At 53.6% G+C, this 22,519-nt stretch overlaps 2 protein-coding genes across 8 annotated transcripts in view; both read right to left on the minus strand.

Annotated features, from left to right (window-relative positions):
- The window catches only part of MICAL1 (microtubule associated monooxygenase, calponin and LIM domain containing 1), a 42,658-nt gene extending 25,971 nt beyond the window's left edge, over window positions 1-16,687 (minus strand). Inside the window, exons 1-4 of one of the 2 annotated variants that reach the window (XM_030561281.1) lie at window positions 16,425-16,687; window positions 3,108-3,399; window positions 1,121-1,328; window positions 222-338 (exon numbers count right to left, since the gene is read on the minus strand). In XM_030561281.1, coding sequence (XP_030417141.1) covers window positions 222-338; window positions 1,121-1,328; window positions 3,108-3,371 — 589 coding nt within the window. In that variant the 5' untranslated portion in view covers window positions 3,372-3,399; window positions 16,425-16,687. Of the gene's footprint in view, window positions 1-221; window positions 339-1,120; window positions 1,329-3,107; window positions 3,400-11,875; window positions 11,896-16,424 lie in introns of those variants that run through there. The other variant, XM_030561282.1, reaches the window with a different exon arrangement.
- A 3,031-nt stretch (window positions 16,688-19,718) lies between these two features.
- The window catches only part of LOC115651605 (lymphoid-restricted membrane protein-like), a 28,265-nt gene continuing 25,464 nt past the window's right edge, over window positions 19,719-22,519 (minus strand). For all 6 annotated transcript variants that reach the window (XM_030562692.1, XM_030562691.1, XM_030562689.1 and 3 more), the window contains 4 exons: window positions 22,396-22,478; window positions 22,138-22,275; window positions 21,778-21,891; window positions 19,719-21,159 (listed from right to left, as the gene is read on the minus strand). In XM_030562692.1, the coding sequence (XP_030418552.1) occupies window positions 21,000-21,159; window positions 21,778-21,891; window positions 22,138-22,275; window positions 22,396-22,478 (495 nt within the window). In that variant the 3' untranslated portion in view covers window positions 19,719-20,999. The remainder of the gene's footprint in view (window positions 21,160-21,777; window positions 21,892-22,137; window positions 22,276-22,395; window positions 22,479-22,519) is intronic.

Raw genomic sequence — 22,519 nt, forward strand, 5'->3', positions numbered from 1 at the left:
AAAACTATGTCACGAGTGTGTTAGTCCTCTGCAGAGACTTCAGTCTTGGTCAGCAGCAGTTAGTAGGAAAAGGGGATGAATTCCCCAACCCCTCCTTGAACTTTCTCCAGGGAACAAACTGGCCCTAGGCGAGGGGGCCAGCACCGTCGACACGGCACAGACTGGATTTCAGCCAGCGACGGCTGGAATGAGTCCGGGCCACAAGGCTCCAGCTTCCCTACCCCGTCCACTCCCCTTCGCTGCTGGGGGGATGAGCCCCTTAAACTGCACGTTGACGTGAATTTCAACCCCCAGGAGCAAGGCGACCTTCAGGAGGATCAGCTGTAACTGACGGATACCTGGAGAGAGACAGACAGAGTGATGGAGCAGAAATCAAAGCTCCCCGGAGATCAGTCGCAGACAAAGCCCATTTGAGTCCATCTCCTACCCTGCACCCCTGCCTTGTGAGTCACAGACTCTGACAGCTCCCTGCTATCTGACCCAAGGCAGCTCCCTAGCTACTTGCCTGCCAGCTACAGACTTGGGGTCTGGACCTCTCCCCGCCATGGGCGCAGGCTGCTTTAGCAGGGAGGGCAGCTGGTACTGCAGAATCCCGTGAAACGGCGCTGTGGTGGGGGGACCCCTCCAATGTGCAGACCCAGCTCGAAGAGCATGGGAGGTGGGTCTCAGCCCCAGAAGGCAGGTGCCATCTGTGTTTATTGTGCAGGCTGGGAGCAAAGCTGCCTTAGGTGCAAAATGGAGTGTGGGGGGAGCTGAAATCCTCCAGGGGCATGCTGGAATGGGGCTCCTTTCGGGACAGCAGGGCCTCTGACCCCAACTCACCCAGCCACAACCACAGGGTACCTTGGCCATTGCACCAGCCTCCCCGACAATCCCAGCTGCAGTGCCCCATGCATTGCCCCCCCGCCCCTCACCTGCCCAGCCACAGTGGCAGGGCACATTGGTCACTGCCACAATCCCGATAAGCCGCAACATGCCTCTGGCCCAGCCCTGTCCACTCCCACACACAATCAACCCCAGCCACAGCGCGCCGGGCACTGTCCTGTCTCCCAACCCCCTCTAGCCACATTTTGCTCTGACCCCAGAGCTGTGCCTGCCCTGCTTCCCCGGCCCCACTCACTGATGTGGTCCAAGGCCCCAGTGCAGAAGCGCCCGTAGAACTTCTTGGCACCCAGCGCCCGCAGGTCGTGGATGGTGAAAGGCCAGAGGTGCAGCACGTTGTTGCGGGAGAAGGAGTCTCTCTTCTCCACCAGCACGACGCGGGCTCCCAGGAAGGCCAGCTCGATGGCGGTGCGGAGCCCGCAGGGGCCGGCCCCGATGACCAGGCACTGGAAGGAGCAGTGACAGAGCTGAGTGCCCTGAGTGCAGAACGCAGGAGGCTCCTTGTTTATGGCTGGGAATAAGACCACCAGATACCCCAGTGCTGATCTCTTGAGACGGGCGCGTCTGTCCCCCTGGGGGGCAGAAGGGCCTGACTAGCTGAGGGAGGGGAGACTAGGCCTGGCTGGGATCTCAAGGCCTGGCAGGGCTGAGAACTGAGGTGATGTGAGCGGATTGCAGACAGGAGGGAGCAGGGGGTCTACACCGCAGCAGCCAGGTGACTGTGGCCGAGTTGATGGAGTCAGGAAATCAATCCAACCCCCTTTGACACAGGGCATGAGTCACACCACTGGGAGGGGAGCGCATACAAGCCCCAGGCCAGAAAGGCCTCCAGCTCTGGTCTCCTCCTCTTCCCATATCGGATCCAACTCCACCTCATTTTCACTGGGCCAGAATCAGGGTGATCTGCTGAAAACTCAGGCCTTGGCTGCACTGGGGATTTGTCCTGGTTACAGCCCTTGCACTGGGGATCGGCAAAGCCTCTAGCTGCCATGATTTGCACCTGTGCAGCTAGCCCCAGATTCGAGCAGGAGTGAGCTGTCCCCAGCACAAGCAGCCGCTTGGTGTGTCAGTCCTGTGGGTTTGCATAAGTGCAGCTATGCTGGGGGTGTTCAATGAACACTCAGTGCCCTTTGCAGACTCTGCCTGGGAAGCTCAGCCCTTGAAGGCACAGCTCTGCCAATACCACACACTGATGGCTGAATTCCTCAGAGTACACAAGAATGCCCCACTTTCCCTCTGTGGTGAATTCAGCAAGCTGAACTGTTACACCTTTCAAAACAATGTGTTTTAGTGTCGGTCCCAGTTGTTCTCATCCAAGGATAGATAATGAGGGATCTAATCTCTCTCCCAAGCCGAGTTAGAGTGAACAGCACCGCCCCCGACTCTCCCCCAGCACTGACACTGTCTGCTAGGAAGCCATTAACTCCCCGTTCTCCACAAGGGGACACAAGCAGAGAGCTAAAGTGACCGGCCCAGCGGTGTTGGCGCGTGAGAGTTCCTGGCTCCTTGCCCCCCACCCCTCCTGCATGCCCTGGGGCCTGTAAGTGCCTCTTGGACAGAGCAGACACGCAGTAGGTCCCCCAGCCTGACCAGCATGGTTTCGGGAACACTCCCGCCTGGAGCACTAGTGGAGACAGGGCCCAAGTAAATTTCCCGAAACATACTAGCACAGGCAGAGCTCATCAGGAAGCTGCACCGCGCCTGCCCTTCCAGCAAGGGGCTCAATTTGCATCACAGGTGGGGTTGTTGAACTGCCAAGACCTGTTTATTCACAGTGTCAACACCACAAGCCACTGCACATCCTAACAGGAGTGACACAGGGCGCTCAGATACTCTCTCTGATCCACTCAGCCCTGCCTGGAGAAAACAAATCATTCATCCCTGAAGAGAGCGTTGTCATTAGCTAGCTCTGGGCTCACCCCGCACCTGCAATGCACCCCACCCCACTCCCAGTCTCAGTGCAACAAACCACTGCTGCCTACAGACAAAAACCACAGCTGACGGTGAGGATTCGAACCCACGACTCCCCTTACTGGAAGCACAAGCCCCCACCACCTGAGGTAAAAGAGCAGCTCCATTAGCTATAACTTAGCAGTAGATTGTTACAGTTACTTGGACCAGCCACTAGGAGGAGGCAAATGACACAGTCAACATGTGTAATGCCTCCCCCTTGCTCTCAGCATAGGCCCTTCCCTGATTATACCAGTCATGCCCTCCCTTCTTACCTTGGTGTTGGCACATGCCTTTCCCTGGTCATAGTCTGTGTGTCCAGCCTTCTTATCCAGCTTGCCCCACAGGGCCTTGGCACTCCAGTAATTAAGGCAGAACTTGAGCTTGTGGTAGAACTGCAGTTGGCCCTTGTGCTCCAGAGCCAGCTGCCCGCACAAGGCCTGGAAGCTGCCCAGCACCTCCTCGCAGTGGTTGGCACGGAGGAAGGTTTCGAAAAGGGAGTGAGCCGGGTTACCCTGCTTCCCATCCTGAGTGTTCATCCTGGGCACTCGGGGTCAAGAAGGGAGTCTGGAAAAGAGGGAGCGAACCACAGACTGAGCGGAGGAGGCACTGCAGAGAAGCCACTCCTCAAATAACCCCCATTTCATGGATGTTACCCCAAGGCATGACACAGGGGAAGGGAAACCAGACCCGTGAGATCACTCTAGCAGATCGGACCACGTAGCCCAGTCTCCTGCCACTAGCTGGCCAACACCCAATGCTGCAGAGGAGGACACATACACATACACACACCAAAACCCACCATGTGTCAAGCTAATTGTCCAATTAAAACAGAGCCCACTTAGAGCAACAGCAGGATTTGAACCCAAGAGCTTCAGAGTTAAAAGTATGAGCGTCTACTGCTTGCGCCAATAGATTAAGACCCAAGACAGCCTTCAGATATGTTACACTTCACAGCTTACACGCAAAGATGCTGGCTAGAAACATGAAATACTCTGCTGGGAGACTGCGACACAACTCTGTTTTTATTCTTAGGATCCGCAAAGATAACACTGCGAGGTTCCCCTGGTGTTATCTGGACCGGCGATCTGCTAGGTCGCTCCAGCCCTCGTCTCTGGGAGCCAGCCTTACCCTGCTCCGCTGTGAGAACCCCCACTCCTGGGCTGTTCACACACAGCCTCTGGCATGTCAGCTGCTCCCAGCTACGTGAGTGAGCACTTTTGGCCAGCTGGGGCTTGGACTGTGCAACCGAATGACCCTAGCCAATAGCGCCGGTCCCAGACACAACCCTAGGAATCTCCATCTTGCACTGTCCAGTTATGCCCACTGGACACTGCAAGCTTAAATGAGTTCATCAACTTAACCAAGACATTGATATGTACCAGGTTTATTATCCTGTGCTAGCACCAGCTAAAGTAGGAGCAGAGAGCGTGTGGGCTAAAGAGCTCTAGGCAGAGTGTTCAGATCTGGTGCACAGAGCAAGGCTCCCATGGCCACATTTAGGCACCTGAATCCAAGCGACCCAAAAACCCCACCAACCTCCTTAGCAGCTGCAGATGCTCAGCACATCTGGATATCCCCTCTGGGATTTAGGAGCCAAGTGTGGCCTGGCCCAATAATTGTAGCAATTGTACCCTTGTGCAAGTGTGACATCAGGCAGGCAGGCCAGAAGTCAGCTTCACTGCTGGGCAATTTCCTATGTGCACTGTGCTGTGGAGTTTCAGTGTCTTTTCCTGTGGCATCAGCAGAGACCATTCTTCCTTCCTCTTTATCACCCATCCAGTTTCGGGAGGGCAGGAGGTTTCCCTACCAGAGAGGGAGCCAGGGCTACCGTAAGCGGGCCAGATGTGAGCTGGGACCAGCCGCAGCCCCAGAATTCAGCAGCCTTGCAAAAGCTCCCCAGAAAGCAGCAGAGGTGTCTGGAATCTACCTGAAGTGGGTGGCAGCTGGTGGTTAGAGTAAATGACTTTGTATAACTTGCCTTTTTGCGCGGCCCACATCTAACCAGTACAGCCCAACTCCTCTGCACCCCCTCTCCCCTGGCATCAGTGGGAGTTTGGTCATTGACTTCAATGGGATCAGGAATCTTACCCGCTCCTCCAGCACCTTCTGTTTAGCCCGTGTCCATATGTGAGAGTCCACCACCAGTTTAGCTGCACTGGTGCAAATCCCCAGAGTAGACGGGCTCTGAGTCGCAGTTTGCAATGGTGCAGCTTCCCCTGGTTTCAAGCAGGGGCGGAACTCTGCTGGCATGAATAGCACCTTTGCCTGACTGCATTTGTGCAGGAACCTCAGCAAGCCCCCAAGGCCTTTGTTTAGAATTAATTGCTGCTCTGGGTCTTATCTGGATAAAAAACATTTCACACTCCTGCTAGGAGCTTGCAACGTAACACTGCTTTATTTCTCAGAATCCAGAACAGTGGTTCTCAACCAGAGGTACACATGCCCCTGGGGGTACGCATGCCCCTGGGGGTACGCAGAGGTCTTCCAGGGAACACATTGACTCATCTAGATATTTGCCCAGTTTTACAACAGGCTACAGAAAAAGCACTAGCGAAGTCAGTACAAACTAAAATTTCCTAGATACATAAATGTATACTGCTCTATATACCATGCACTGAAATGTAAGTACAATATTTATATTCCAGTGGATTTATTTTATAATTATATGGTAAAAATAAGAAACTCAGCAATTCAGTAATAGTGACTGGGTCACTTTCGTATTTTTGTGTCTGATTTTGTAAGCAAGTAGTTTTTAAGTGGGTTGAAACTTGGGGGTACTCAAAACAAATCAGACTCATGAAAGGGGTACAGTAGTCTGGAAAAGTTGAGAGCCACTGATCCAGAACACACAAGAACCCCAAACAGAGAGAAACAAAGTAGGCTGCTCCCTAAACATCAAGGCACAACTCACCTCACTTGGCTGGCTGCAAACTGACTCCAATGTCTGACTCTGATCCCATGCTCTTTGCCACTGAGCCCCGGCCTCTAGCCTACAAGCTAATGGAACACCCCTCCCCGCTCTTAAAATGATAGCTTGCAATTCCAACACAGTCCTCAATAGACAACACTGGGTAGAGCTGCAAACCCCAGCCCGTTTCGTGTTCTCTCCTACCTCGGACACCAAATCACTGCCAGGCAAGCTCCAATTCCAGGATCTTTATCGCAGGTGAGACAAGAAGCACAAAGCACACAGCAGTGTTCCCTGCTCTCCTGCTAGGGTTCCAGACAGGGAATGCCTGTATTTGATTTGCAAATTACACAGACTGGAATGGAACTGACAAGGGATAGGATACAAATTTGGGGACTCCTCAAAGGAAGAGGCTTAGCAGGGATTGCCTCAAGACCCTTCCACTGTCCTCACTCCTCTCCATTGAGTTTAGGGAGTAAAAGGTCTCATCTCTTTAAATTATTATTATTTAAACACTTATTTCGCAGTAATGCCTACAGCCTCCATTGTGCTAGGTCCTGTACAAATAATAAGTGATAGTCCCTACTCCAAAGAACTTACAGTGTAAAATGCAAGTGTCTCAGGGGTGAAACACAGCAATTGCTTAACAGCGCAATGCAACATGGCACAAAACTTTGGAGGAGGGACAGAATTCAGGATCCAGTGAAGGTACCATGTTTACAGGGGAGCTTTTAAGTCATTATGGAGGTTATCAAACGCCAACAGTAATGAGGTGCTCTCTATTCATTTTTTTGAGCCCAGGATCTCATGCAATGTAATTAATTGCTATTTGTAGAGCACTGGGAGCTCTTGAGGAAAGGCACCGAAAAAATACAATGCAGTTTTCCATGTTTTCCTTGCATCAGCAACAGTTTTGCAAGGCAATCAGCCTCCAGAGGCAATGGGGTAATTGGTTAGCATGTACAACGAGGAGTCCTTGTGGCACCTTAGAGACCAACACTGCAGCAGTACTTGGGTTGAGCAATGCAGCTGTGAGGTTGAGTCTCACCTGCCTCCAGAATGGAGAGTAACCCATGGGAGAGCTACGAATGTTCACAGCTTCTTCCCTGGAGGGAGATCAGTTTCCTCTAAGTCTCTACATTAAGCCACTCCCAATGAAGAAGCAGGTAGGTCAAGGGTGCTCCTGGCTGTAAAGCCCTACAGCATGTCAGATACCTGTCCAGGGTCCCCCTCAGCACAGAAGTGTCTGGTGAAAGGCCCACAGCAAGTTGCAGAAGGAAATGTCAAGATGCCAAAGCCTTCCACAGAGTATCCAAGCGATTGCGGCCAAAGATGGAGGAAACATACCAGGGAGGCACAATCATCCCTTAGCATTACCACTGTCTCAGTGTAATATACGCATTTGGGGCAGATCTTTGCCCTGGCTTGTCTCCCACATCCCCAATCAATCTGTTGCCAGAATGAGCACCACCTAGATGCCTATTAAGCTTCGGACTTGTTTCTCAACTGGAGTGGTGTGTGTCCCTGATCTCTGAAATATCAGGGCCACAGAATCGGCGTTCTGCCCAAGGTGCTGTGCTCTGTGAGGTCAGGAAACATTTTACCAATGGGGAAACTGAGGCACAGAGAAATTAAGATTGTGCAGGAAGCCTGTGGCAGAGCTAGGAATTGAACCCTGGTTCTCACTGGGTTCCTAGCCCAGTGCCCCAGCATCATCCCCCCTCCCCCATGCAATAGGGCTTTTAAGCAATAGAACATTACCATAAACTGGGACCGAGCAGTGTGTTCAGCGCTGTACAGAGAAAGTCTTGCCCCAAGGAGCATGCCCTCTAGCCTCTGTAGCGTCAGGCAGCACATACTTGAGCAATTATATCCTCTCCCCGGGGGCACGGTGTCACGGGGCCAAAGGCAGAGTGAGCAGCTAGCCAACATGCTCAGTAATTGCCTTGAGACACACTTCCTGCTGTGGTTCATGCTGTTATGAAATGTAATTTACAGCACACACAAAAATAGAACAAATTCGCCACTGAGAGGTGACTGGGGATACCTGAATCACTCAGGGCCATCTACAGCCCAATTAAAACCACATCAACCCAGGCGGGCTGGAACAATTTTTGTAATGGGGCTGCTGATGATGGAAATCATGTATTTGGTGTTTGTTATTCCCAGTTCAAGCCAGGGGGTGTGGAAGCACCCCTAATTCCAGCACCACTGCATCAACCATTCAATAGTCAGGCAATGGTGCTATTCCTCCTTCTCTTCAGCTTGGAACAAACAGCACACGGCATTTTCTGGAGATTAAGGGCTATTTGGGGCTAGCTAGTTCCCATCCATGTCTCTGCCCATCCGCTCCGCTCAACCAGACAGTAAGAGTCAGGAAATGAGCGGCTGTGAATGCTGAACAATACAATGGGACAATACAATATATAAGAAAAGCACAATGGAAAAGGTCAGTTGGACATTATGGCCTCTGGCCCAGATCCACAGAGGTCCCAGGTTTGGCTCCGCTGCGATCCACATAACACCCACCAAACCCTGTAGATGCCTAAGGTTCAGCCTTTGGGCATGGGCACTGCTGCCTCCCTTAGGCACCTGGGACCTAGCTCCCACCTAAGCCCCAGAGCGATTCACAAACCAGGGGAAGACAGGTGTTCGGTTAATCTACGTTGCGTGTGCAGCCTGATCCAAAAGGTGTGCTCAGAGGCTGCATCCCAGATTGGGTTGGGTCCCATTCAAAATCCAGCCAGGGACGACCTGGTGGGGCCACCCACCTTCTAAGTCTTATCCCTGGTGGCTAGAGCACTCACCAGGGAAGTAAGAGAGTCAGGGTTAATTCCCTCCCAGTCTGGTCCACGCCAAATCATTTCATTATTTAGCCACAGTGGAACAGCTTCAGCAAGCGAGACTAAGGCCTGGTCTACACTCGGGATGGGGGGGTGTCGATGTAAGATACGCAACTTCAGCTATGGGAATACCGTAGCTGAAGTCGACGTATCTTATTCCAACTTACCTCCCGTCCTCACGGCGCGGGATCAACGTCCGGGGCTCCCCTGTCAACTCCGCTACGGCCGCTCGCTCCGGTGGAGTTCCGGAGTCAACGGGGAGCGTGTTCGGGGATCGATATATCACGGCTAGATGAGTCACAATATATTGATCCCCGATAAAACGATCGCTACCCGCTGATACGGCGGGTAGTCTGGACGTACCCTGAGGATCACCACATCAGACCATTCCCTAGCTCAGGTAGGATGACCAGATGTCTCAATTTTATAGGGACAGTCCCAATTTTGGGGACTTTTTCTTATATAGGCTCCTATTACCCCCCACCCCCGTCCTGATTTTTCACACTTGCTGTCTGGTCACCCTAAGCTCAGGGCACACTGGAGAGACCCCTGTTCAAATCCTTTCTCCCCCAGCAGAGCTAGGTACTTGGAATAGGGTCTCCCTCTGGTCGGCATCTCCCACTGGCCAGCTTCAACATACACATACACTCCACCCGCCGCTTAGTGTGCTGGCCCTTGTGGACTGCATTCGGATGCACCTCACTCGCCCTAGCTCATTGTACAGGGGGCCTCGGTGCCCAGCTCCGCTTTGTGGATCTCAGTGTTCCTGTGATTTGTTAGGCGCCTAAAAGTAAAGTGCCATGACACCAAGCATTGCAAGTGGATCTGGGCCTCTGTCTACACTGGAACTGGCTTTAAACTCTTCTCCAGCAGCGAACCCAGTATGGAGCACGGATTTGGCTGGGAAATACAAATGGGGCCAAATCGCATTCTCATACAACCTCGTGCTGAGACAGCGAATTTCACTTGTCGATCTCAAGGAGTTTTCCCAAGGAGGGTCAGGGTCAGTATAAAGCATTTTAGAATCGTAGGGCCACCATTTCATATGATCTCAAGACCTACCCCTGGGCCACACTGTCCCAAGAGTTCAGCACCCCAATAACGGTCCAGATTTTTCAAGAGGGTGGTGAGCTCTTGTGAAAATCTGGCCCCCCCACTGCGGGGGCAACCGAACTGCTGAACATCTGGCCCTGAGCGTGTAAGGTTTGAGTCAGATTCTGGTCTCAACAACTCTGCTCAGTTACTCCAGATTCACACCACCGCTACTGAGACCAAAATCCTTCTAATAGTTTCCAAACAGGTTTACCACATACTGTGGACAGGCCTGAACCGTGTGGAGACGGAATTTTAAACGAGTTCGGTGAGTGTGCTGCGAAGCCCAGTGTGAACAGCGAACAGCACTGGATCGAAGTCACCAGCCTCAAACTCCCCACCCCAATGGAAAGCAAGCTGGGTTACACAGGGCAACAGTTCCTTTCATTTGCCACTGCTTTGCTTTTCCCTTTCCGCCCCCTCAACGGCGTGAGTCGCCGTCAGACAGAGCTGTGATTCAAGGCCGTGTTGGGTGTCTATCACCCTCTGGTTTTGCTGTGGTTATGACAATAAACACAGAGAACGGACCGTTCTGGCAAGCCTCAAATAGGGAATGACTCGGATTTTTACCACCAGCCTTGACTCATTTCTCTTAGGCCTGATGGAAGAAATTGTGAAAGGTTTTTCAGAGATGCTGGACACACACAGCATTCACTGTTTTCGCTGGCCTTTGGATCAGGCCCTTAGACTTTCAGAGGCTCAGGATGAAAGGCAGTGTGGTCCAGGGGGGAGGGCACTGCAGCAGGACCCAAGAAAGACATCTTCTAATCCCAGCCCTGCCAATTACCTTGTCCTGCCCTTCATCTATCTTGTCTATGTAGAGCAGGGCGTGTCCTGTCCTGGGTGTTTGTACAACACCTAGCACCACGGGACTCTGACCTTGGCTGGGGCCCTCAAAGTCTGTGTTTCTCAAAGACCAGTCCGTGGACCAGCGCTGGTCCCTGAGATCTCCCTGACACAGTCTAGGAAGGCAGCAAGCCGGTCCCTGGGATCGAAAAGGTTGGGAAACACTGCCGTCTGTAACAATCCACACCTCTGAACACCAGGCCCCGAGTCTTCAGCTGGGATCTGATGGCGAAAGCATCGTGGTTTGTCAGACCGGCCCAGGGAGCAATAAATAACTGATGAGAGGCAGAAACGATAATTTGATGGTGGAAGAGGCCAGGAAACCCCATACTGAGGACGTGGGCTCTGAGTGACCCAGGCAGAAAAGTGCGTTCAAATCTACAGCTCTGCTGTGTAAAACTGGACAAAAAGACATCACTCTCCTTCCCAGGGCAGTGCTCATGGGGGCGTTTCCCTGTCATTCCACATGAGGTTACTTAAAACCAGGGGGCATTTCTGACAACCCAGCGTTTTGCCAGGATGTGGGCACGCCTTCCCCCGACTCCTTGGGCACATTTGCATGCTGGCCGGAGGCATAATTTCCAGCACGGGCAGCTGCACGCTAACGCGCTGAGAACAGACGTGTCTCTACGGCAGTGTGAGTGCTGGCTGCCTGAATACAGTCCTGCCCAGGGAACCTAGGCACTGACTTGGATAGCTAGCCCATCCCACTGCAGCTACACTTCTCCTTTTATCGTCTTAGCCCGATCAAAGCTGGCAGACGTACATCTACCCAAGCAGGAAATACACCCCCAGCTCCAATGTAGACATACCCTATGTCTGTCTAATCTATTGAGTTTACAAGCAGTTCAGAGCAAAACCACTGTCATTCCTCTAGGTTTGTACGGAAACCCTCAGTCTGGGTTGGAGTCCACAATAACACCACGCTGAAGTTCAGCAGAGAACTCCCTGTGGTTCCTCTCCGTTCAGCTTGGAAAAAAAGAAAGAATCGGTTTAACGCTGAGTCTTGGAGGAGAAAAGGGGAGTGGATCCTCAGGACTATCAGAGTCAGGAACAGAATGCAGGGGCTTCAAGGCACTGTCCCTCCATCTTTCTATCTCCATTTCACAGATGGGAAAAGTGAGAGAGACAGGCCTTGCCCAAATCCACAGAGCAGGTGCCAGTAATGGAACCCAGGAGTCCTGACTTGACAGGCCTGTGCATTAACCACTAGATGGCGTTGTCTCCCACATGACACATTGACTCTCCCACCAAGGCCTGGTCTACACTAGGGGGCGGGGACGATGTAAGATACGCAACTTCAGCTATGTGAATAGCGTAGCTGAAGTCAAAGTATCTTATTTCGACTTACCTCCCGTCCTCACAGACCGGGATCGACAGCCGTGGCTCCCCCGTCGACTCCACTACCGCCGCTCACTCTGGTGGAGTTCCGGAGACAACAGGAGTGCATTCGAGGATCGATATATCGATCCCCGATAAACCAATCGCTAGCCGCCCATCCGGCGGGTAGTGAAGATATACCTAAGTTATGAATTCGGAAGTTCTATGTGATAAGCAGGGCTGGTAGGACCGCCTACAATCAAGGTTGCCCAACGCCTCCCATTATAAGACCCTGTTTTCAGTTGCATATCCCCATGCCAAACTTCAACCATTTGGACAGAAATTTTCTATGCCAGGTATCTGCTTCAGCTGAATCTTTTCGGAAAATCTCAGTCAAATCAGTGTGGCCATATCCAAGAACAAGGCTAAGGACAAATACATTGTTTTGCTCATGTTAAAAAATTCTGGTGACCTTTTCTTCTTGATACTTTGGCACAGGGTCTTGCAATTTGGCAGAGGGGTGGCCTGCGTGCCAGGGATTACCTTTTGCTGGCCATGTGAAAATCTGCCCAAATTTGACCCAGTTATAAGCTTTTGAAAAATCAGTTCACACATGCTCAGTACAGACTTCTTAGATTTTAGTAGCTTAATTCCCTGAAGATTCTGCACAAACTGAGCATGCTCCAACCCTGGACTGAAAAGGACTTTCTCAGCAATTGCAGTTCTGGGTTTTGGTGAGCCAGGTCAGGTTTGTATCTGGACACTTAAACTGCAAGCAAGGAGCCTGTCTGTCCTGCAGTGTGGAGGAGGCGTGCCTGACACGAATGCATAGGGAACAAGTGCTTACTCTGGGAAAGTGGGGGGCAAAGGACAGCCGTAGATTGGGGCAAGAATTGGGGCGGGGGATGGGGGGTGTCTGAGACTGGAGCTGGCCCGGGGACTGGAAAGGGCACAGGGTAAGAGAGGGAAGCTGAGACTAGCTGGCCAAGAAAATTTTTGAGTGCTTGACTTTGCAACCTTAATAAAGTTATTTTAACATAGCTTGTATGTGAATTATATATGATGCGACTGACCAGCACCTGGCTCTGGAACTAGAGGACATTGAGGATGGTCTAAGAAGAAGAGACTACAAAAGGGACCACGTAGGAGTTTCTACATATTACAAAATTTTAGGGGAACTCAGCGTGACTGAGCTTTGTGATATTTTCCTCATTTCCTCCCCCGCTGGTTCTTCTTCCCCTTCAGTATTTCCTCCTGTGGGCACTAACCAGGCAGCCAGAAACTAGCTGCTTTCTTTCCTGCTCTGTGCAACCAGCCACCATTGAGCATCAGGACAAGATAAGTTAGCTCTTGTGATGCGGCTAGAGATGCCCGTTACCCTTGTGAAGTAGCTATAGCTAGAGAGAGGTACGGGCTCCAACAAACTCCTTGTCCAAACTCCCTCTGATCTTTGGGGAAGGTAAGGTCCAAAGCCTAATTCAGCAGCTGTCTCAATGGGCTGACCCAAACACCTGGCTCTGGACGCCCAGATCTTTCCATCTGAATCCAGGCTCTGAGGCTCATGCTTGTCTCTAATGGCATCTCCCAATATATGCCCAGAACACTGCAAGCACCATCCTGCATCATCAATGGGGCCTCTTATCCGGCTCTGGAGCGATCACACTTTCAGGGGATGACAGAGGAGTTCAGTTTCCATGACCCATTTAATTCTAAGTCTTCCTGCTGAGACTGTAGCAACTGGGCTGGTGGCCTGGGAGGAAGTGGGCGCCCTGGGAACTTGACTGAGCTCACGTGGGTGTATGGGACTGGAGAAGAGAAGCCAGAAGTTTCAGGAGGGATCTAGTTTGAGGTGACACCTGCAGCTCAGGAGTGCAAGCTGGTGGCTATTGGTAACCCTGGCCTCTCTGCACGCTCAGTATAGATCTCTTTCCTACAGCTCTGCCTGCCTGCCACAGCACTTTGCTAATGAAACAGGCAGCCTCGAGTCAATGCAGCCATGACCCTTTCCCAATCCAGTCCCAAGTGGCAACAACTCACAAAGTCTATATGCCTCCTGCCCCACCGCACGCACCCACCAGAACCTCAAGGACTGGAGAGCCCCAGAGAAACCAACAGGTCGCATGAGAGGTGCCCCCCATCCACCCCCATTGAGCAGCAGGGACACAAGTGACGTGGGCCTGGAGCAGGGAGACCTGCAGTTCTCCCTCGATCAATTGTTCCCAATGGCGTTTTAATCACAAGACACTCGTCACATGGACGTAAAAATGTGGGGGCCTGTCTGCCTCATGGGCCGCCTCCAGGCTGCTGGGAGCTGGAGATACCCTGTGGCTTGCAGCCCACATTAATATTTCATACCTGCATACACTCAGCAGCTCCGGGCGGCTGCACTACCTTGAACGCCACAAAACCGGTGCTTTCTCGCACCTATTTCCTTTTCCCCCCACGAGCTCCCGGAGGAATGTGATGTGCAGCAAAGGCCAGTCCCGTATCCCCCTTTCCCAGAACCTGTCCCTCCATCCCTCACTGTCAGACCCAGGCAGGAGCCGGCTCAGCCCTCTGACCCATTTCTCGGTTGGAGCCACGGCAGGCGCGCCCTCCCAGGGCTCGCTCTAGCTGGTGAAACAGCAGCAGGTGGACCCGCGCTTTATGGCAACAGAGGAATCCTTACCACGGCCCACAGCAATCCCAGCGGGTCAGGGCGCCGAATCACTGGGTGCGCATGATACCGGGGACGGTCTGCCTGGCCCCTGGCGACCCCAGCCCAGCTACGTGCCAGGAAGGAGGCAGCGTTATCAGTGTGGCAGGGCAAAGTCCAGCCCGCAGCCTCTGGGGCTGGGCGAAGCGAAAGTGGCGAACACAGCTCCTCACCTGGGCTAGAGAGAGACAGGAGCCCCGACCCCAGCCCGCACCTGCTCCCTCAGCCCATTAAAGCCAATGGGAGAGGAGCGGCCTCCTAGGAACAGGCCCCTGGAATGAGCTCCAAGGAGAGGGGGGGAGGGAAGGGAGGAATAGCCCCCCCACCTCAGCGCTGGGTGCGTTTGTGGGGGAGGGGAAACGACCTTTCAGTCCTGAGAAGTGGAGGCAAGGGGCTCGTCCTCTCCATGGGGAGAATATCCCCTTTTTCCCAAGGGAGCTGAGACAGGCAGCACGTGAGAAGGGGGGCAAATGCCCCTTCAGCTGGCAGAAGAGGGGAGGCAGGTGGGGTGAGGCTGGCAAGAACCCCTCCCCCACACATACAGCATGGAACAAGAGTGGGGAGAGGATCGTGGCCCGTTCAGGGGGCAAAGTGAAGGGTGATGCTGTGGGTCCTACTCCACCAAGGACAGGTTTAGTTCCCTGAGAGAGGGAGGATCCACCTCACAGGGGGTGGGGCCACAGAGTATGTGTGTGGGACCTTGAAGCTATTCTCCCCCAAGTGCCCATAGGAGAGCAAGGCTGGTTCCTGGCAAAGGGAAGGGAGCACTGCCCTGTGGAAGCCGGGACCCCACAGGGTTACCCTCCAAAGACAGGCAGAGACAAAGGGCAGCCTGGCTGGGGAAAGGCTCCCCCAGATCATGTGGGTGTCAGCCCGTGGGCAGAGTCCAGGCAGATGAACAGCTGAACATCAGCTTTCCAAAAGATTCATCAGCCCGGCCCTGATGTTCCTCCCCCACCCGCCCTTCCCCACGAGGGGGTGATGGCAGAGTGTGTCCGTGCCTTGACACACACCCTGGGGCTCCTGGCCCCAGCCAGGCGGGGTTCTAGGGAGTCCGACAAACCAGCCAGTCATTCTCCAGAGCAGGGGAAACAGGCCGGAGCTGGAGGTTCAGGTGAGGTGACAAGAAAGGCTCCCCCTGGTCCCAGCCCAGTGTCTTTGGGAGCTCTTGGCCTCCCCGCATCTCAGTCCTTACTGCTGCAAAGAGCTGGGCCGAGTGCCTCTTAAAGGCCCTGGGCTGGCAGCCTCAGCCTCCAAAGCCCCATCAGTCATTGCCCAGGCTGCTAGGCCATGTCCCCGGGGGACAGCGAGGAGTCCCTGAGCCACCTTGCCACATTCCTCCAGGCTCTAGCCACACAGCGGCGCCTCCAGGGAAGTGTCAGACTTTACTGCAGCGACAAACGCGGGGCCAGATCTGGACCAGGGAGGCGCGGCGCACTCCTGACTCCTCCAAGCGCAGTCAGCGCTAGGAGCCCCGTCGGCCTTGACTGCTGCTGCGCGGACCCGCTAGCCTTTTGCAGGGCCCCGCAAGGTGCAGGGCAGAATCAGGCCCAGGACTCCCCAGGGGCTGCAGGCACTCAGCACAGAGCTGCTGGAAGGAGGAGTGCTGCCGCCCCCGGCCTGACATGGTTTCCATCATATACAGTTTAGTTCAATGGCTCTCAGCGCCCCCCCGTACAAATGGTTTCGGAGAACCCTGCTCCAGCTCTTCTCAGTATCACTTGGCCAGTAGCCACACCACCACCCCCCACCCCGACCCTGCAGCCACCCACGAGGCTCCTGTAGTGCCAGGAGCTGCCAGGATCTCTCCCCACTGCAGGTGGCCGGGGGAGACGCCGGCAGGGGCGGGCCCCACCTTAAAGCCCAAACCACAAAGTCGACTTACATGCAGCGGTGGCTGGAGAGCTGGAAGCCCCGGTCTGCCACTGGCCCGCCTGTGGGGCAGAGGAGGCGCATGGGTTGGCTTGGAGATCCCGGCCCCCAGGGTCAGCCCTGAGCTCGCTTCCTGCCTGCAGCGGCTGGACAGGGCAGCGCTGCGTAGCAGGCAGCTGAGTGTGAATGTGCAGGAGTCCCGATGAGAAAGCAGGAAATTGAAATTAAAACCGCTCTCCGTTTCCTGCTCGATGCGGCAGCGAGCTGTGCAGCTGCTCCTGCTGAGAGCCCCCAGGGCTAATGGGGGGCGGGAGGAGAAGCCAGCTGCTCAGAGACCCGGCCCCCAGGGAGGTGGGGAGGAGCTGAGACAGCGAAGCCACTGCCAGGAGCATCCTTGCGATGCAGGATGGAAAAGCTGCAGGATTAGCCCAGCCTGCCTCCAAGGGGCTGTTACTCGCTGCCCAGAGCTGGGCGTAGAACCCAGGCGTCCTGAGTCCCTATCCCCTTCTGGACTATGAGACCTCATTCCCTGCCCAGAGCTGGGGGTGAAACCCAAGGTTTGGGGCTAGAACTGGCTGGAAAAAGTTATTTAAGAGTTGCCAACATTTTTCCAAAAGCGTGTCTGCTCTGCAGCGTTCAGAATGGACCGACTCCCATTTAAAAAAAAACAAACCAGAATTGTTACTGAACCTATTCTTGGCTTGCAGATAACTCAGCTTTCAACACACAAAAACTTTTGAGAACTGTTTCTCTAATCATTTGGTCACACAATGTTCCAAACAATATCACAGTTCTTCCCCCCCACCCCAACCGACCCCCAGAGACAACAGATTTCTGCATTTTTTTTGGCAATTGTTTGGGGTGGGGGAGAAAAATGTGTTTGAAACTATCTGGCTAGTTCTAGTCCCAGCTGGGCACTCAGACTGCTCTATTAGCCACCACTTCCTCCCAGAGCTGGGCATAGAACCCAGGAGTCCTGACTCCCAGACTCCTGCTCTAGCCTTCTGCCCTTTAAGTTAGCCCCTGTCACTGTTACTCAGCCTGTACTTTTTACAAGGCTCTAAGGATAACCCTCCTCAAGTGTTCACTGTGGGGGTGAGCTCCTCAGCTGGTGTCAATACCACAGCTCCATCGGCCCTGGGAGTGGTGAGGGTCCCAGGATGAAGAGAACAGGGTCCCCTGGAGGAATAGGGTGCCCCACCTGTAGGAGGCAAATGAGACCATGCAAAGCCCAGGGCCCAGGATGCTGCTGCTTGGGGCTGATCCTTTATCTGCCCCTCCCTTCTAGTCTCCGGGCTTCCGGCAGGGATGCAGGAACCATGTGTAGAGTGGGGATGCTGAGAGCCATTGAACCAAACTGTCAACCCCATCTGTGATGGACACCACATCAAGCCAGGAGGTGCAGCACCACCCCTAGTTACAGCCCCTCTGACTTCAGGGAGAGTCTGCTGCTGGCGCCATTGCCCCCATTCACACACCAGGGCAGACACCCCCTTGCATGGGAGAGCTGCTCCCCAGCCTATCCCTCAGGCAAAGTGAGCAGAACATGCAGAAATCTGGAAGCCTCCTACAGCAGGACCCCCTCGTCCTTTGCTCCCTGACTAGCTGTGTGCCATATTTAACCCTCCCCTTGTGCTCAGAGCCCCTCTTTGGATCCACGGGGTTTTATCCATTTGAGACTTCATAGAGGCCCCTTTGTTGTGGTGCTCTCAAGCCCTCTCCCCCTGCTGTGGGGCCAGGACTGGCCCCATTGAACTCAATGGGAGGCTGGGAGCAGTCCGGCTGAGGCCCATAGGCACCCCCTCTATTGCATGTTGTGGGATCAAGCAGTAGCTAAGAAGAGGGCAGCCATATGCCACATGAAATGAGGCACCCACCAGTCAGGCAGACCACAGAAAGGGGGTGATTCTGGGCAGGGTGCAGGGCACCATCCAATGTGGTACCCCACATGCCTCCTCGTGGGTGAGGCCAAGGGTGAACCAGCAAACACAGCTTTGGAGCATGGTATTTCCTAGGGAACAGAGACCCGCTAGCATCCCCCACCTACCTCCTCCCAGCCCCATCCTTCATCTCTCTTACTCTAGCCTCCCTGCTCTGCCTAGCCTGATTCCTGACCTCTCCCTTGCCATGCACCCCCCTTTCACATCCCTCCTTAAAGCCTGCCTCTCCTTTATTATTGGTTATATTACAGTAGCACCAGAGGGCTCCAACTGGGATCGGACAACCCTTCCCCATAGAGCTTCTGTTCCAAATGGATAAACGGGGTCAAAAGCTGGGCGGGGAAACAGAGGCACGGGAAGGGGCAGCTGCGTGCCCAACAGCTCACACAAAACAGCCTTACTGACTCCCAGCCCAGTGTTCTGTCCATTGAGCAGCGCTGTCTGCCCCACTCTACCACAGCCCTCCCTGCTCCTGGCTTGTGTTCATCTGACTAGTTTAGACCAGTGGTTCTAAATCACCAGTACATGTACCCCAGGGGTGTGCAGAGATCTTCCAGGGGGCACCTCAACTCATCTCAATAGTTGCCTCGTTTTACAACAGGCTACATGAAAAGCACTAGTGAAGTCAGTACAAACAATCTCATACAGACAATGATGTGTTTATACTGCTCTGTATACCATACACTGAAATGTAAGTACAAGATTTATAGTCTAATCCATGTATTTTATAATTAGATGGTAAACATGAGGAAGTCAGCCATTTCTCAGAACTAGTGGCTGTGACACTTGTATTTTTATGTCCAGCTTTGTAAGCAAGTCATTTTTCAGCGAGGTGAAACTTGGGGGTACACAAGACAAATGAGGCTCCTGAAGGGGGTACAGTTGTCTGGAAAGGCTCAGAGCTACCGGGTTATACGCTTTGGCAGAAGGGAGATGGCCCATCTAGTTGTAAAACACAGACACATTTATGTCTCTGTCTCACACACACACAATTTAACAAGAATCACCAAGTCCTGTGGGCCCCTCCCTGGCCCCCAGAGGGAGCCCCACACACGGTGCTCATTAGGGTTTCATTACAGAAACGAAGCTGCAAAAAAGCAGGGGGGGGTCCCCTATTCCCTGGGCTCCTAGCCCTGTCTCCAGCAGCGCCTCTACGTTTTTATATGTACACTGTGCACACACTTTAAGGCGGTTGTTTACAGAGCCGGGGTGGGAGGGGAGGGAAGGAGGCAGGGACTCTTCCTTTGTCTGCTTATTTGCATAGGTTACGGGGTGGGGTGGGGGAGGTGTGTTATATTTGTGTAGAACTCGGCTGTGTGTGTTTCTGAATGTCTGACCGCGCCCCGCCCCTCCCCGGGGGAGATCCCGCCACGTGCTTCCCAGAGATGCAGAATGCACGGCCAGGAAATAGACTTACAGCTTGTAGATAAATCTGTCCCTGAAATCCTCTTCTGAGCTCCATTAGCCCTTCCACCCCAGCAGGGAGAACCTCCCTCGGCCCCGGAGCTGCTGCTAGCCCCCCGGCAGCGGATGACCTCCCGCAGGTGGGGGCAATCACCGGGGAGTCGAAACACAGAGCTGAGGCTGGCTGGCAAATCAGGTGATCCGAGATCTCCTCCTTATGACCATATCAAAGGCAGAGAGCAGAGCGCAGGGGCCTGGGTTGTGCTGAGCCAGACAAAGCCTGGGCAACTCATTCGTTTCCTCGCTGGGGTTTTCTTAATTCCACAAGCAGCTAGAGAAAATGCCCACTCCACTGTTTACTCAAGTGTAAGCGGTAGGGGAGGGAGAGCATCTGTCTCTGGGCAGTGCACCCAGTACCTTCCTGGGTGCTGCCAAAATAACATTGTTCCTTCCAGCAGCTGAGCCCTGGAGTCAAGCATGGTAGTGGGGAAGCTCCTGGACAGACATAGGAGGCAGAGCGTACCCCAAACATGCAGCTGATGTGCATAAACCTTACATCTGCTTAGTTACAAGTATGGGACCCTTGTGCAAATCCACCTGAGCATTTTAATAGCAACCAAACAATAGCTCCAAAGAGCACTCAAGGCAGCACAGCAGTTTGTTTAGAGGAGTCTATATGTTAAAGCATCTCCTTGGCAGCTGTCTCTCTTTTCCTTCTTCCTCCTCCCCACCCCAATTAAGAGGAAGCAAGAATCCCCCTCACCTAGAGTGTGTAAGTAAAAGTGGTACTTGGGCCCCTGGCTCCTTGCCCAGGAGGAGATGCAATGGAGGAGGCAGCAGTGCCCGCAGCTACGCAAGAAGGGCAAGGAGAGGAGGAAAGGAGTTGGTGGAGGCACCCCCAGCTTCCCACCCCTCCACTATCACACATGCCCTTTCCCCATCCTAGTACAAGGGATCCTTGCACCAGACCAAGATTAGACTGACAAGGGACAATCTGGTACTGCTGAGCCCCACTCGCATAGGTACAAGTTAGGGCAATGGCCCCATCACACCTCAGGGCACCCACAGCTCCTTTCACAGCACTAAGTCTCCTGCAGGCACCCTTGGGCTTCTAGGAGGGAGATTTTGTGTTTCCCCAAACATCTAAACCCCTTTTTCCCCGTCCAATTTTTATTATTTTATTTTTAAAAGTAAGCGCTGGGTGGCATGTTGTATCTCAGGCTGAGTCCTCTTCCTCTTTCATGCTAGGAGTTGGGGGGTGGTGCTGGCTGCTGTTTCTGCAGTTCCAGAATCCACATCAGACCCAGGCAAGTGAGGCCCAGGAAAAGCAGCCACAGGAAAAGCCAGTAGTGCTGGGGCAGGAAAACCCACAGCCAGGGGATCTCTTTCTCGGGTGCTGGGGAGCTGCCAGGAATGAGATTAGGACATTTATCATCCCAAGGTGCAGACCAGATGGACAGACTTCCCACCCCACCCCACCCCGGAACACCAAGCAGCTGGCCACAGAGTACAAAAGTGGGGCTTACTTCCAGCTGGTATTTAAATAGACCACACGCCCGTCTTGCTACTCCTGTAGCAGTAACACCTAAGCTTACAGTATATGAAAGATATTAGAGGAATTTCTTTTCTTCTGACCTGTACATGACCTGCTGTGAAGTCAGTTGTGCTGTTTCCATTAGCAGTTGGTGAGGGTCTCACAGCACCAGGAGAACAAGATTTTAAGGAATAAGACAAGGCAACTGTACAACGGCCCAATTGTCAAAAGGATAGAGGGACTAGGATAGGACCTGACACTGCTTTTAATTCTGTTTTTGAAACTGACTAGATTGCCGGCTGTCATCTGCATCCCTTTAATTTCTTCTTTTCTTTCTCTCTCTCAAATGTTTGAAATGCAAAGGGTCTCCTGAGGTCAGAGATGCACATGCAGGAGTTTCTCTGTATACAGTACATCATGGGGGAAGGGCTTTGGAGTCCAAGGAGAGGGGCTTGGCCCTATGTGGGTCTGAGATGGCATTAGCTCACCTCAGTCTAAGCTGCTGCAGCTCCTCTGTCAGCCCGCTGCTGTCTGATGCCCCATCAGGTTCCTCCTTCATGGGCTTGCTGGTGCTTCCCCTTCTCCACAGCTCCTGCTCGTTCCTGGGGAGGAAACGCAGCAGGGATGTGTTACCACGAGTGTCCCTGCCCCTCCCCAAGCCTCAGAGGCCAGTGGTCCATCCAGTGCAGGATCCCCTCTCTGGCCTCCACTGACATCAGGTGGAAAACTTCAGAGGAAAACTGAAGCCCAGAGCACATTGAGGTGTGTGGCACAGCCCCATCAGGGCAAGAGCTCCCTCCTGACCTCAGGAGGGATCTGGTCTGACGGAGCACTTGACACACCCTTACCCGTCTGCGTAGCAGCCTCTGTCCCCCTCACACTCAGTTCTGTCTGCCTGTGGATGGCTTTGGTGCAAGGAGTTGGAGGAGTCTGAGCGCAGGATGAAGTATCCATCGGTGGAGTCCTCCTGGAGGCAGAAGGTTTCCCTGGGGAGGAGAGGGGATCCAGTGACGCCCTGGGCTGACCAGCCTCTGCCAGTGTGTGAGAGTGGAGGGCTCTGGACTCCCCACATGTCCCTACATCTATTGTTAATGATCACACATTACCTCTCGGTGCTAGGACTGCTCTCCCATGCCGCCTTGGCTGCCTCCCCCTCCGGTGCTCGCCCACTTTCGGGGCTGGGAAACAGCTGCAGACAAAACCCAAGGTACAGCATGAGCAAACCAGAAC

Source organism: Gopherus evgoodei, chromosome 4 (assembly GCF_007399415.2).
Source record: "Gopherus evgoodei ecotype Sinaloan lineage chromosome 4, rGopEvg1_v1.p, whole genome shotgun sequence".
NCBI classification, from domain to species: Eukaryota; Metazoa; Chordata; order Testudines; family Testudinidae; genus Gopherus; species Gopherus evgoodei.